This window comes from Nerophis ophidion, linkage group LG07 (genome assembly GCF_033978795.1).
Source record: "Nerophis ophidion isolate RoL-2023_Sa linkage group LG07, RoL_Noph_v1.0, whole genome shotgun sequence".
NCBI classification, from domain to species: Eukaryota; Metazoa; Chordata; class Actinopteri; order Syngnathiformes; family Syngnathidae; genus Nerophis; species Nerophis ophidion.
The window spans coordinates 57,850,981-57,867,872 of NC_084617.1; the positions used below are offsets into that span (position 1 = coordinate 57,850,981).

General features: G+C 37.2%; 1 protein-coding gene across 2 annotated transcripts in view; it reads left to right on the forward strand.

The window, feature by feature from the left end:
- Positions 1 to 3,912: 3,912 nt before the first annotated feature.
- The window catches only part of antxr1a (ANTXR cell adhesion molecule 1a), a 61,761-nt gene continuing 48,781 nt past the window's right edge, over positions 3,913 to 16,892 (forward strand). For both annotated transcript variants that reach the window (XM_061906672.1, XM_061906673.1), the window contains exons 1-8: positions 3,913 to 4,386; positions 9,069 to 9,140; positions 9,217 to 9,288; positions 12,131 to 12,212; positions 12,302 to 12,335; positions 14,922 to 15,001; positions 15,227 to 15,295; positions 16,792 to 16,872. In XM_061906672.1, the coding sequence (XP_061762656.1) occupies positions 4,226 to 4,386; positions 9,069 to 9,140; positions 9,217 to 9,288; positions 12,131 to 12,212; positions 12,302 to 12,335; positions 14,922 to 15,001; positions 15,227 to 15,295; positions 16,792 to 16,872 (651 nt within the window). In that variant the 5' untranslated portion in view covers positions 3,913 to 4,225. The remainder of the gene's footprint in view (positions 4,387 to 9,068; positions 9,141 to 9,216; positions 9,289 to 12,130; positions 12,213 to 12,301; positions 12,336 to 14,921; positions 15,002 to 15,226; positions 15,296 to 16,791; positions 16,873 to 16,892) is intronic.

Below are 16,892 nucleotides of genomic sequence, written 5' to 3' on the forward strand. Positions count from 1 at the left end.
CAAAGGCACGGGTTGTCGCCCCCTGTCGTGTACACGCCGAAACTACAAATGAATGACAACATCCACGAATGTATTATGACATTTTCTCTACAGCTGACGTACAAAATAAACCAGTGGTTCTCAACCTTTTTTTCAGTGATGTACCTCCTGTGAACATTTTTTTTTAAGTCAAGTACCCCCTAATCAGAGCAAAGCATTTTTGGTCGAAAAAAAGAGATAAAGAAGTAAAATACAGCACTATGTCATCAGTTTCTGATTTATTAAATTGTATAACAGTGCAAAATATTGCTCATTTGTAGTGGTCTTTCTTGAAATATTTGGAAATAAATATATAAAAAATAACTAAAAACTTGTTGAAAAATAAACAAGTGATTCAATTATAAAGATTTCTACACATAGAAGTAATCATCAACTTAAAGTGCCCTCTTTGGGGATTGTAATAGAGATCCATCTGGATTCATGAACTTAATTCTAAACATTTCTTCACAAAAAAAGATATATTTAAATATTCAATCATCAAACAAGCAATCAATCAATCAATCAATGTTTACTTATACAGTATAACCCTAAATCACTAGTGTCTCAAAGGGCTGCACAAACCACAACACAAACCACTACGACATCCTCAGTAGGGCCACATAAGGGCAAGGAAAACTCACACCCAGTGGGACGTCGGTGACAATGATGACTATGAGAACCTTGGAGAGGACCACATATGTGGGCAAAATAACAGAATGAAATAACATAAAATTAAAAACAACGTAAAATAACATAACAACATGAATACAAATAAAGTTATAGTAACTGGGTTTAGTCTTTTTTAAGCAACGTAAGTACACAGTATAAAATAAAAATATGACAAAATAACAGAATAGAATAACATAAAATAAAAAATAACATAACAACATAAATAAAAATAAAGTTAAAGTACCACTGATTGTCACACACACACACACCAGGTGTGGTGAAATTATTCTCTGCATTTGACCCATCACCCTTGATCACCCCCTGGGAGGTGAGGGGAGCAATGGGCAGCAACGGTGGCCGCGCCCAGGAATCACAATGCTGAGAACCTTAATGCTGAGTGTCAAGTAGGGAGGTAATGGGTCCCATTTATATAGTCTTTGGTATGACTTGGCCGGGGTTAGAACTCACAACCTACCAATCTCAAGGCGGACACTCTAAACAATGCAATAACATAAAATAACATACAAAAAATATATAATAAAATAACATAGATTAAAAAAATCTATGTTTGAATGCCTCGTGGCATTCATATAATACGCATTAACTAACGTAAAATAAAATAACACAAAATAAAAATTATTTAAATAACATTTAGTAACGTGAAATAAAATAAACAATACAAAATAATGTACGATAAAATACAAATAGATAACGTAAAACAAAAAAACATAAAATACAATAAAGTAAAAATAACATCCATTCATCTCCTACCGCTTGTCCCTTTTTGGGTTCGCGGGGGGTGCTAAAGCATATCTCAGCTGCATTCGGGCGGAAGACAGTGTACACCCTGGACAAGTCGCTACCTCATCGCAGGGCCAACACAGATAGACAGACAACATTCACACTCACATTCACACACTAGGGACCATTTAGTGTTGCCAATCAACCTATCCCCAGGTGCATGTTTTTGGAGGTGGGAGGAAGTCGGAGTACCCGGAGGGAACCCACGCAGTCACGGGGAGAACATGCAAACTCAACACAGAAAGATCCCGAGCCTGGGATTGAACTCAGGACTACTCAGGACCTTTGTATTGTGAGGCACATGCACTAACCCCTGTCTACCGCGCTGCCTAAAAATAACATTAAACAACGTAAAATAAAATACATACACAATAAAATAAATATAAGATAATATAACCACCCTTCCATCCATCTATTTTCCTACCGCTTGTCCCTTTTGGGGTCGCGGGGTTGCTAAAGCCTATCCCAGCTGCACATGGGTGGAAGGCGCGGTACATCCTGGACAAGTCGCCACATCATCACAGGGCCAACACAGATAGACAGACAACATTCACACTCACATTCACACACTAGGGATCATTTAGTGTTACCACATAAGATACCATAAAATAAAATAACATTAAACATGTAAAAAAAAATACAAATTAATAACATCAAATAAAGAAACCAAAAAAAAGTGTGTGAAGTGAATTACATTTATATAGCGCTTTTCTCTAGTGACTCAAAGCGCTTTACATAGTGAAACCAAATATCTAAGTTACATTTAAACCAGTGTGGGTAGCACTGGGAGCAGGTGGGTAAAGTGTCTTGCCCAAAGACACAACGATATATAGTGACTAGGATGGCGGAAGCAGGAATCGAACCTGGAACCCTCAAGTTGCTGGCACGGCCGCTCTACCAACCGAGCTATTAAATAAGATAACATAAAATATAGGATAAAATATGATCAAATAACAGAACAAAGTAACATAAAATAAAAATAATGTAAAATAACATAACATGAATAAAAAATAAAATAAAATACAATAACATAAAATAACATAGATAAAATAACATAAAATAACATAAAATGTAATAATACATGTTTGAATGCCTTGCGGCCTTCATAAAATAACATTAACTAACGTAAAATTGAATAAAAGGGAATAACATTAAATGAAACAAAATAATAAGAATTGAAATAACATTGAATAACATAAAATGAAATAAACAACATTAAATAATGAATGATAAAATAAAAATTAATATTGTAAAAAAAAGTACAGTAACGTAACAAAAATAAAATTAAAACAACATAAAATACAATGCACATAAAGTAAAATAAATATAAAATAAAAAAACATAAAATAACGTAGTATAAAATATAGTAACAGAAAATAACATACAAAAACTAAATAAAATACCATTAAACCATGTAAAAAGAAAAGACAAATTAATAAAATAAAATAACATAAAAAAACAGAATAACATAACATAATATATAGGATACAATAAAATAGTATAAAATTACATATAAATCAACATAAAATTATAATAATGCTGAGATAGGCTCCAGCGCCCCTCGCACACCCGAAGGGAATTAGCGGTAGAAAATGGATGGATGGATGGATGGACAATAAAAATCACATCCACTAAAAATTGTTTATTTTTTGCTTTCGGCGATGGCTAGAAAAGTCACTTTTGAAGACAATTACTATTTAACCATGCATATTTCTTGGACCAGTAGTGACATACAGAACCGATGGACCCAATAACAGGGCTGTGCAAGTTTGTCATAGACAAAACATGTTTTTCAGGTTTTTTTTTTCTATATGCAGCCCTCGTTGGAAAACTCTTGGGACAGTATATAATGTTTAATCACTACCAAAGCTTCAAGTGCATGACTCACTGCTGTTTTGGGGCATAACAAGTCTTCTTTACACTTTAATTTGTGTCTGTCACGAGCCAATTAAATTAATCAATATTTTATGTCTGAACAAATCAATTGTAGGCTTTTGTATTTAAAGAGCGGTTAGTGCATGCATGGCATATTATAGTAAAGGAATTCCCAGATATCATGAAAATACGCCCAAGCTCAGTTAGGGATGACCTCAGTGATCTGGGGCGATCACAGGGCGTTTCCAAGTGTGGCGAAATGAGCCTCTCCTCAAATAAATATTTTATGGTTGGGGCTTTTTTTATGCTGCAAAAAAGGATTTTCTGAAGCATATTTGTGATATTTTCTGCTAACAAATTTTGCCATGACAAAAACCAAAACCATCTTAAACTTCAGATGCATTTGCCTTCATTTTCCTCCTCTAGGGGGCAGAATACACTTATTGGTGGTGAAGGTTTACATCTCCCTCTTTTTATGGCCTTAAGGGAGCAAGAGGCAGAGAGACTTGGAGGGGGGACCTTGCAAACAGTGAGAGTTAAAAAGTCAGAAGATCCCTAGTTTGCAAGGTCATGCGGTGAACAAAAAATCAGCCCAAGTGGGAGGTTGGGTTGGAGAGGATCTTTGCATCATCTGTGTTGCAGGGGCCATTGATGAGAGTGCACTCCAACTCAAAACATTGCCTTTCTCTCTCCTCTCCACTTCATCCTTTGAGTTACACTTCTGTGTTGGATTATTGATTGTTTTGCACAGCAAGGGAGGGTGATTGTGGAGGACCCACAGAAGGACACGTCAAAGAGAGCCATCATTATTGAGACTCTTGTACTCTTCACATTCACCTGTGTGGGATCTTCAGATGGAATAATGCCTTCGTGCTGTAGTAGAAGATCCTCCTGGCTTCCAATTGTGATTGCTGCCACTCTGGTTCTACTTGCTCGCGCTCATGTCGGACCCAACCGGAACAAAAGGGAGGCTGGCTCGTCCTCCTGCTTTGGGGGCTTCGACCTCTACTTTGTCCTGGATAAGTGAGTTGTCATTTATTATATGCAAACACTGAAACCTACTATATAATGCATGATGGAGATCACCTTATATGTGTTGATTAGCTTTATAAAATGCATAAATGTTGTGAATGTTTTGCTTGCAGCCATTTGGATGGGTGTGCTGATGATGCAATATGCTCTCATACTGGCTTTAACCTACATTTTAACACATGGCATCCATCAGTGCTTTGTTGTTGATGAGTCTATCATCTGCAGGCTGGACAACATACAGTAACACAGCCTAACATGGACCACATGGGGGACATTTAACCCACAATTGTATCAGGCAATAAGTGTGTAAAAATGTTGTTTTATTGATGAAGTTATGGAGGTTTACCGGAATTTATAAACTTTAAATATGTAGTTTTTTTAAATAACATTTTCTACATTTCCATACTTATTTACTTTTATAGCGAGATAAACAACAAGAGCTCTGTAGAAAATCAGTTTTCATGATGACAACAATGCTAATTTGGAGAGCTATGAAGTCAATATGTTTATTATTAGGGTTGTACAGATCTGAGCAAAACACCAAAAGACGTGTGTTGGAAAATATCAGCATTGATCATAATTGTCCAATATACAGTAAGCAGTCTTGGGAAGGTCTTACCAATGCAGTTTATGCATTTTTGTTGGAATTTCCCGTACGTCCAAACTGCAACCCAGGGTTTAATTTTTGAAAATCATCACTGTAAAAATACAATGATTTACTAATGTGTTAGTAGATATGAATTGTTAGATCTTACTTTTTCCTTTTTAATACAAAGTAGTGTTGTCGAACGACTAATTTTCTTAATCGGACTAATCACACTTTTGTGAATTATATTTATATAGCACTTTTCTATAGTGATTCAAAGCGCTTTACATAGTGAAACCCAATATCTAAGTTACATTTAAACCAGTGTGGGTGGCACTGGGAGAAGGTGGGTAAAGTGCCTTGCCCAAGGACACAACAGCAGTGACTAGGATGGCAGAAGCGGGAATCGAACCTGCAACCCTCCAGTTGCTGGCACGGCCACTCTACCAACCGAGCTATACCGCCCCTTTTGAATGGTGATTCATCACAGTAGATTACAAGCCTGCATAATTTAGATTATGCTATTTTTTTCTTCATCAAAATGTCATACCTGAACCGTTTTTTAATGTTTTACTGGGTTCAAATCCAGGCTCGGGATCTTTCTGTGTGGAGTTTGCCTGTTCTCTCCGTGAATGCGTGGGTTACCTCCGGGTACTCCGGCTTCCTCCCACTTCCAAAGACATGCACCTGGGGATAGGTTGATTGGCAACACTAAATTGGCCCTAGTGTGTCAATGTGAGTGTGAATGTTGTCTGTCTATCTGTGTTGGCCCTGCGATGAGGTGGCGACTTGTCCAGGGTGTACCCCGCCTTCCGCCCGATTGTAGCTGAGATAGGCGCCAGCGCCCCCCGCGACCCCGACCGGGAATAAGCGGCAGAAAATGGATGGATGGATGGATTTACTTGAAAGCAAGCATTTGTTCAAAACTTCTAAATAGGGATGTCCGATAATATCGGACTGCCGATATTATCGGCCGATAAATGCTTTAAAATGTAATATCGGAAATTATCGGTATCGGTTTCAAAAAGTAAAATGTATGCCTTTTTGAAACGCCACTGTGTACACACACGTAGGGAGAAGTACAGAGCGTCAATACATCTTAAAGGCACTGCCTTTGCGTGCCGGCCCAATCACATATTATGTACGGCTTTTCACAAACACAAGTGAATGCAATTATACTTAGTCAACAGCCCTATAAACAACTTTAACACTGTTAAAAATCTGCGCCACATTGTGAACTCACAACAAACAAGAAAGGCAAACACATTTCGGGAGAACATCCGCACCGTAACACATCATAAACACAGCAGAACAAATGCCCAGAATCCTTTGCAGCACTAACTTTTCCGGGACGCTACAATACACACTCCCACTACCCCTACCCACCCGCACCTCAACCCGACCCCCTCCCCCCAACCCAGCCTCCCTCAACTTCCTCATGCTCTCTCAGGGAGAGCATGTCCCAAATTCCCAGCTGCTGTTTTGAGGCATGTTAAAAAAAATAATGCACTTTGTGACTTCAATAATAAACATAGCAGCACCATGTTGGCATTTTTTTCCATAACTTGAGTTGCTATATTTTGGAAAACCTTGTTACATTGTTTAATGCATCCAGCGGGGCATCACAACAAAATTAAGCATAATAATGTGTTAATTCCACGACTGTATATATCAGTATCGGTTGATATCGGAATCGGTAATTAAGAGTTGGACAATATCGGAATATCGGTTATCAGCAAAAAGGCCATTATCGGACATCTCTAGTTCTGAAGGAACATGTACACTAAAAAAAAAGTGTGATTAATCTGTGTTAATACTTGATTAATGCAGTATTTTTTGTGTTTAATCGTATGAGTTAATGCATTTAATAAAATGTTCCCATTGTGGGAGAAATACAGTCTAACAGCATTATTAGCTTATAACGCAATGCTGTAAATTGAGCCACACTGCATTGGTTTTAGCAGCTTTATCTGCACAAATTGTATTAAATTAGCTTTGCATTTCTTTTCCTTACTGTACCGGATATGAACAGAAAACACTTTCCTTCATGTCCTTGTACGTTTTTTGCCTTAATGTACACTACACCCAAAAGTTTGGAAAACACCTTCTCATTCACAACACAACTGATGGTCCCAACCCCATCAATAAAGCAAGAAATTCCACTAATCAACCCTGATAAAGCACACCTGTGAAGTGAAACCATTTCAGACGTCTACCTCTTGAAGCTCATCAAGAGAACGCCAATAGTGTGCAAAGCAGTAAGTAGAGCAAAGTGGTTAGTTTGAAAAACTAGAATATAAAACATGTTTTCAGTTATTTAACTTTTTTTTTTGTTAAGTACATAACTCCACATGTGTTCATTCATAGTTTTGATGCCTTTGGTGACAGTCTACAATGTAAATAGTCATGAAGATAAAGAAAACGCATTGAATGAGAAGGTGTGACAAAACTTTCCTCGACTGTTGCACGAACATCATGTGTTTTTTTTATTTTTTACATATGTATTATCATCTACAAATATCCAAAGAATTGCTATTGCGACATCTAGTGGACACATTCAAAATAGCAGTTTCTTTCATTTAAAAATTTCGGCTCACATTTACAGTTAGCAAACTCATCCCGTGGGCCGGATAAAACCTGTTCGCTGGACTGATCCGGCTTGCGTGCCGTACGTTTGACAACCCTTGGTCTACACCTATCACAAACACATTATAATGCACCTGGTCTGCCAAAGTATAAGGGGACAGAGCAGGAGATATCTGTGTCTTTGTAGCTATATTTAGCGAGTAATCAGACCCTTACAGATATTCTTTTTCAAAAAGGCGACAAATGTGAAGTCCTTTGGCGACTCTGACATGAAAGTACATATCGCTCATGCCTCCTCCTCCATCTAAAATGCTTCCCTTTTCATTGTGACATTTAGAAAAACGACAAAAACGAGCGACGGAAGTGCGTTCATTTGTAGTTCTGAACGTATAAGTTTCGCGTCTCATGTTTATTTTGGGCTTGTCAATGACATCATTATGTATTATTATTATTGTGTGCGTCTTATACTGAAATGCTGACAATTCCAGACATCTTAATGGCTTATCCAGCTGTCCTACTAAAATCTTTGATCTCCAGGGTGTGAGTCATGAGAAAAAGCCCTACAAATATATGTCATTTTGCAATAGTATGTTAATATTGCATTGTTTCCTTTTTTGTTTTGTATTGTATTTCCTCTTGGATGCAAAAAACGTGTCTTTTCGCCGTCGTCCTACGTCTTGTCCTAGCATTTGCCTTGTCTCTCTGCACTCTTCCATCATCTCCCGGCGTCTACGCAGCTTCTCATTCATTGGGTCCAGATGTTTTACTGTGTCAGCCTGTTGTCTTGGCCGTTTGTGCTGGAACTTATGTCGCGGTAACAATGGAAAAATAGGTGTTTCGTGAGAAGAAGGAGGAGTAGGAGGATCTGAGGTTATAAAAGCAAAGTTTAAATGAGGTCATCCACTGTGATTTAAAAATGCAAGCATGCACAATTGTTGATTTTTACTTGATAAACTATTCCCTTTCAGTGTCGTTTGCTAGTTACATAAACTGCAATCATAATGGATAGATATTGGTTGTCTTGATGATAGATTGCTTCTTTCCATTTTGTTTATTTGGTTTCTGCACAGGATATAGAAGACTTTGTAGCAGTTGCTTTACAGCCCAATAAAAACATTAAGAAAAAAAAATCTAAATACCAGCAGCTCAGTTTGGAGAGCATTCAGTGCGAGGGGAAAAGAGTTCAGGTTTGATTAACATCAACACTGACCTAGTTAGGATCACAGGCCCACTTGCAAGCAGGCTTTTAATGAGGTATCATGTCTGTAATAACAACAACATTTTGATTAATTGGGGCTGGATTATACAGTAAGGATGTTAGCAGTAACACGAGCAGAGCTGAAACTTAGCAAAACCTCTGGAGAAGGAGGCCTAAAGCTTCAAGCTGTTACTAATTTGCTTCTGTTGAGGCACTCTAGTTTGACTTTGATAGCAGTCAATTAAAAAGCAAATGTAAGAAAAATAAATCAAAACTAAGCACACAGTTTTTTCGTTTTTGCAGATCCGGGAGTGTGCTGAACCACTGGACTGAAATCTACCATTTTGTTGAGCATCTCGCTCATAAATTTATAAGGTAGGCCAATAAAGGAATCATCAATCATCAATAATTGTTTGTTCATCTAAGAGGGTTTATTTCCGTTTTGTTTCAGTCCACAATTAAGGATGTCGTTTATTGTGTTCTCCACTGAAGGAAAGATTTTAATGCGCCTGACAGAAGACAGGTGAGTACACTTGACCCACCTTACTTATCATGAGAGCTACTACAAAGTATTTGTCATAGGTCCAGATTGAATGGTATTACCAAGTACTGATTCACTTAAAATCAAACAAGTATTGCTGGTGACCTCACTGCCTCTACTGTAGGTATTGTTTCAATTGTCCATGTCAACAAAGCATCAAAAAGGAGCTTGAACGTGTGCTAGCTTGATGCTAATTTATATTGGATATGCTACAGACATGCTATTAATTACCATAAGCGATTTTATATGGCGACCTTCAACTACAACTAAGATGCATGTTACAATTAAACAGCTAGTGTGTAATAAGTTCAATACGTACGGTATAAACACTTAGTAGGAAGGACTCAACAGAAAAAAAGCGTGGCTTTGTCAACTTAATGGCAAATACTATTTCTTGGTAAAAGCAACACACCGTTGTCTATACACTACTGCTATCTAATGTCTTGGAGTTACAACTGCCATGCAATGTCTATTACTGTACATAATTCTTGCAAATGAGACTCAGAAGTGATCGAAACAAAGATATAATAACTACACCCCATAGTCATTATCATTATCAGATCACTGTTAAATGTTACATAAAATAGATTTGACTATCCAAAAAATCATCATTTATTAACGCATTGAACACACACAAAAGTATTGCTGAGTGCTGATGTAGATTACCTGGTACCGGGAATTAGTACCGTATCAACTCAAGTGTGAAAGGTACCCATCCTTTTGATTGATTGATTGAGACTTTTATTAGTATATTGCACAGCACAGTACATATTCCGTACAATTGACCACTAAATGGTAACACCTGAATAAGTTTTTCAACTTGTTTAAATCGGGGTCCACGTCAATCAATTCATCCCTACTGAAAAGTAACAACATGACTCATGTTTCACACTTTTTCTCCCCGTTTTCCCTGTGACTGTTCTTTATAAACTACACTGACACACATTTGGGGTGATAAAGTCGACCTAGAAATGTTCTGCTTTTGGGGTTAGTGTGCAAAAGGATTAGATTAGATTAGTGATTCTCAAACTAGTGGTATGCCAAAGAATCACTTAATTAAATATTCAAACAAAGTGTTACTGTTCAAACTGTCGGTAATGTTAGAGTGGCCAAAAATTTAAAATATACTTGTTAAAATACAACCTCTGCCTTGTTTTTAATGAAAACTTAATCCTACTACTAATATTTGCCAACGCTCCCAATTTTCCCGGGAGACTCCCGAATTTCAGTGCCCCTCCCAAAAATCTTCCGGGGCAACCATTCTCCCGAATTTCTCACGATATCCACCCGGACAACAATATTGGTGGCATGCCTTAAAGGCACTGTCTTTAGCGTCCTCTACATCATGTCGTCACGTCCGCTTTACCTCCATGCAAACAGCGTGCCGGCTCAGTCACAGAATATCTACGGCTTTTACACACACACACAAGCGAATGCAAGACATACTTGGTCAACAGCCATACAGGTCACACTGAGGCTGGCCGTACAAACAACTTTAACACTGTTACAAATATGCGCCACACTGTGAACCCACACCAAACAAGAATGACAAACACATTTTAGGAGAACATCCGCACCGTAACACAACATAAACACAATGGAACAAATACCCAGAATCCCTTGCAGCACTAACTCTTCCGGGACGCTACAATATACATCCCTGCTACCACCAAACCCCGATGCCTGAGGCTGAGCCAATCAGTAATGATACTTGAATGTGTCAGCATGTTGTCTTGCTTGAAAATACTTACTGTAATTTAGGACCAACAAGTGTATACAGGATTATTAGCTTTGTTGAACAGATGTCTTACATACGTTATATGCTCATGCACATTTTATTACATTCTACGTTTCAAAATTGTTTCTATACTGTATATTTCTTTGCACTGTTATATTATATCATTGCACTTTTTTATACACTAAGCAGGGGTCCCCAAACTTTTTTACTCGGGGCCCGCATATATATATATATATATATATATATATATATATATATATATATATATATATATATATATATATATATATATATATATATATATAATGTATATATATATATATATATATACATTAACGCATATACATGTATATATATATACACATACATATACATGTATTTGTGTATATATATATATATATATCTATATACATACATATATATGTATATATATATACATACATATATATACTGTATATACACATATACATACATATGTATATATATGTGCATATATTTATTCCTCGCACACTAATCGACTGAAAGAGCGTGCATTTCACATTAGTGGGAAAATGCATTTTTAGACAATATGATTTGCTTGGGCGGCTAGAAGACACCCAGAGTAACAAGCGGTAGAAAATGGATTAGAAAACACAGATTTAAAAAAAATAGAATTTTATTTAAAAAAAAAACCTTTTTTATTTTTTTTTAATTTGGGACTTCCCACGGGATGTAGTTTGGAGGACACCTGCACTACAGTTTCATGACACCGAGTGGAAAACACAATTTTGATGCTCTGTGTGTCGAGGACACATGGCAAATTTACAATAAAGACTCTTGAATCTCGAAAAAAAAACAATAAAATATACCCCCAAAAATATGCAATATGGTGAAGTTGCAATATTTAAAGCGCCATGTGGCGAGACGCTGCGGCTTATTATTTGATTATGGGATGGCATTTTGCAGCGTGAAAGTGCTGAAAAGAGACTATACTGTATATATACTGTATATATATGATAATAAACTCAAAACTACAGTATGGCTATGTTAAATAAACACCTTGATGTATATATATGAAATGTGGTGGTTGTGTGTCTGTCACCTTAGGGAGCGCATCCGCATAGGTCTGGAAGAGCTCCAGGGGGTTCATCCTGGAGGAGACACCTTCATGCACGAGGGCATCCTGAGGGTGAGATGCAGCACATTTCATCCAAAGACAACATCTGTTGCCTTCATGCAGTTGTTTGATATTTTATTGTCCATGTGTTTGTTTCTCAGGCCAGTGAGCAGATCTACCATGGCAACATAGAAGGTTTGTGCTATTGTTTAACACCCGTTTATGTATTTGGGGATTTTGTCCGATCCTTGTGAGTCGGCAAACAATTTTTTCAGTTTGCGGCCTTTTCATGCATCAAATATTTTTATAGCTGAAAGAAAGATAATAATGAAGTAATTATGTATATTTTAGAGGGGAAATTCATCAATAGCTAAGATTTAATGGACTTAGTAGAAAGTCAAAGTAAACGACACTCAAATGACCAAGTTTTATTTACGGGGGCATCTTGAAGTGAACCTTCACAAAATCAGGTCCAAGATTCTCCATGTGTTTTATGTACAAAGCACATATATCATACTATAGATACAACTATGGGGGACGGCGTGGCGCAGTTGGGAGAGTGGCCGTGCCAGCAACCTGAGGGTTCCTGGTTCAATCCTCACCTTCTACCAACCTTGTCACGTCCGTTGTGTCCTTGAGCAAGACACTTCACCCTTGCTCCTGATGGGTCCTGGTTAGGGCCTTGCATGGCTGCTCCCGCCATCAGTGTGTGAATGTGTGAATAGTGTTAAAGCGCTTTGAGTACCTTGAAGGTAGAAAAGCACTATACAAGTATAACCCATTTAAACTACAAAAGCATGGTTGTAAAAAAACACCAATTGTTGATGATATTAAAAAATCAATAAAAAAGCATAAACTTTTTTGTAAATTAAATGTAATCTATTAGGGTAGTGGTCCTCAAATGGGGGAATGCATATCCCTGGGGGTACTTGAAGGTATGCCAAGGGGTACGTGAAAGTTTTTTTAAAATATTTTAAAAATAGCAACAATTCAAAAATCCTTTATAAATATATTTATTGAATAATACTTCAACAAAATATGAATGTACGTTCATCAACTGTGAAAAGAAATGCAACAATGCAATATTCAGTGTTGATAGCTAGATTTTTTTGTGGACATGTTCCATAAATATTGATGTTAAAGACTTCTTTTTTTGTGAAGAAATGTTTAGAATTAAGTTAATGAATCCAAATGGCTCTCTATTACAATCCCCAAAGAGGGCACTTTAAGTTGATGATTACTTCAATGTGTAGAAATCTTTATTTATAAATGAAACACTTGTTTATTTTTCAACAAGTTTTTAGTTATTTTTATATCAAGAAAGACCACTACAAATGAGCAATATTTTGCACTGTTATACAATATAATAAAACAGAAACTGATGACATAGTGCTGTATTTTACATCTTTATCTCTTTTTTTCGACCAAAAATGCTTTGCTCTGATTAGGGGGTACTTGAATTAAAAAAAATGTTCCCAGGGGGTACATCACTGAAAAAAGGTTGAGAACCACTGTATTAGGGGAACATATATATATATATATATGTATATCCATCCATCCATTTTCTACCGCTTATTCCCTTTTGGGGTCCGCGGGGGGCGCTGGCGCCTATCTCAGCTACAATCGGGCGGAAGGCAGGGTACACCCTGGACAAGTCGCCACCTCATCGCAGGGCCAACACAGATAGACAGACAACATTCACACTCACATTCACACACTAGGGCCAATTTAGTGTTGCCAATCAACCTATCCCCAGGTGCATGTCTTTGGAATATATGTATATATATATATATATATGTATATATATATATATATATATATGTATATATATATATATATAAATGATAAATGGGTTGTACTTGTATAGCGCTTTTCTACCTTCAAGGTACTCAAAGCGCTTTGACACTACTTCCACATTTACCCATTCACACTGATGGAGGGAGCTGCCATGCAAGGCGCCAACCAGCACCCATCAGGAGCAAGGGTGAAGTGTCTTGCTCAGGACACAACGGACTTGACGAGGTTGGTTCTAGGTGGGATTTGAACCAGTGACCCTCGGGTTGCGCACGGCCACTCTCACACTGCGCCACGCCGTCCCATATATATATATATATATATATATATATATATATATATATATATATATATATATATATATATATATATATATATATATATATATATATATATATATATATATATATATATATATATATATATATATATATATATATATATATACACACATAATTTACACTAAATTTGAACGTGGACCTAATTAGAATGTGTGTTTTGTACAAACAAATCCAATAAATCAAGTAATTAATGGAGCTGCAAATTTTGTGTTTTTTACTAGTGACTTGAAACTTCAAATATCAAATCTAGACAATAATTTAAATGGATTATAACTTTATTACATTTAGTAGTTTTTTTGTTTGTTTTAAGTACCAGAATATATCAAGATGGGATTTTAAATAAAAATAATTATTTCCCTTCTGATTTGCTTTGAGAAATCATGTTATTGATTTTCTGTCCTTATGTGCACATTTTGGCGCATAATTCAACAAATCTGGTCCAAAAAGCAGATAATCCATCTTTTTGTTAGCAGTATTACCCAGGAGAGTCTTATTAAGGACGTATGAAAGCAATAACTGTAATCTGTCACTATGTCAGGCTTACAGTATCCCTGAATGGAATCTATGGTACATTTGTCAGTGGTACTGCCTAGATAAGATGTATTTGAATTACTATCTATTGTTATTGCATGAATTGTGTCTGCAGGTTATCGCACCGCCAGCGTTATCATAGCTCTGACAGATGGAGAGCTGCATGAGGATCTCTTCTACTATGCTGAGAGAGAGGTCAGATAGCTGCACACTAATTAGTAAAACATGTGTCTGCGCACGCCACAAACCCAAGTACAACGGCGCCACATTGCCATTTTGATCCCCCTGCTGTTTACTAAGTAAAAGCGTTTCTGTAAACGTTGGAGGTGTGTCAGGCGTTTGTGTGTGTGCACATGCACACGTTTGTTTGTCCATGTTGTGTCAAGTGGAAGTAATGTTGTCCCTTTTTTGTTGTGACAGGCCAATCGATCGCGAAGTCTGGGTGCCACCGTTTACTGTGTAGGAGTGAAGGACTTCGATGAGACTCAGGTTCGTTAGTCCAGGTCTCAAACACCTAAAGCATTTCACATTAATCCTATATAAGAAGACCCTACAGACTGGATATTTGAGTAAATACTGTAGTGAGGTTAGCCAGGTTTGTATCGTTTCACCAAAAATATTGTCTCATACAGTCGAAACTCAACTCACCTTAATGTGCGTTCTTAATTTTGTGTTGGACGTCTTCCATATATATATATAGCCCTGCGATGAGGTAGTGACTTGTCCAGGGTGTACACCGCTTACTGCCCGAATGCAGCTGAGATAGGCACCAGCGACTCCCCGCGACCCCAAAAGGGACAAGCGGTAGAAAATGGGTGTGTGTATATATATATATATATATATATATATATATATATATATATATATATATATATATATACTCCCGATGATGTCATGGGATAATGCATTTTTAGACAATATGGTTTGCCTGAGCGGCTTTGAGACACCGAGAGTAACGAACGGTAGAAAATGGATTAGAAAGGACAGATTTAAAAAAATAATAATTAACTTGGGACTTCGCGCGGGCCGGATTTTGGACGCCGTACTTTGGGGACCCATGTCTTGGATGAAGAGAGCAGTTATGATTTTGGTTTACAGAGCAAACAACTAAAAACTAAGGTTCTGGGCGTTGCTTTCTCTAAACGCATGCATTTGTCTAAATAGGGCAAATATTATTATTATTGTGGGTTTCCTGGACATCATCTTCATCATTAAAGGAAAAATCTAATCCGCGGGATATAATCCCTCTGCCATTTTCAAAAATGTTTCAATTTTTTTTTGAGTCGTCAGCTTGAAGCGTTCCTCTGTCTCCGATTCCCTCGTTGTCATGTGACATGAGTGGGTGTCTGTTATGATTTTGCTCTCTAATTGGCCAGTTTCTGATTCGCCCTAACCTTAGCCAACTGTGACTATTTATATGAACATCAACCAATCACCACGGATTTTCTCCGTATGTATGGATGTTCTTATTCATTCAGGTCATTAGATTTTATCCTTATTTTTTATGGCCTGGATTCACAGTCCATTTTCTCTATTTGTAGCTTGTAGCTTTGATGTATGCTACCTCCCTAAATGGGTCTAAAAATAGCTACTTGTGCAAAAAGTGGGAAACGTAGTGAAGCTACGAAGCTTCACTATTTGTATCTTTTTACTGCCCATCACAGTCTATATGGGGTTAAGAATACATTTGCGGTAAAATTTAATATTTGCATTTTACATGCGCTTATTAACGACAAATGGGGGCCCCACGAAGTCCGCGGCCCTACGAAGAGCATGTGTTAGGGAGGGGCGTTGCAGATCTTAGCAAAAAAGCAAAGGTGGACTTTTTAAATATGACCGCACTACTTCAGTGTGTACAGAATGTTATCATATGTCTTTAGTTACACAGCGGAGGACCACACTTTAACCAAAGTAATACAGAAGTAGACTTCAATTTAGGTGCAAACTTTTTGTATAAATCATGAATTTTGATTGCTTTTTTTTAGCTGGCCAAAATTGCTGACAGTAAGGACCATGTATTCCCTGTCAACGATGGATTTGAGGCTTTGCAAGGAGTCATTGACTCTGTAAGTATTCCCGCCTTGTT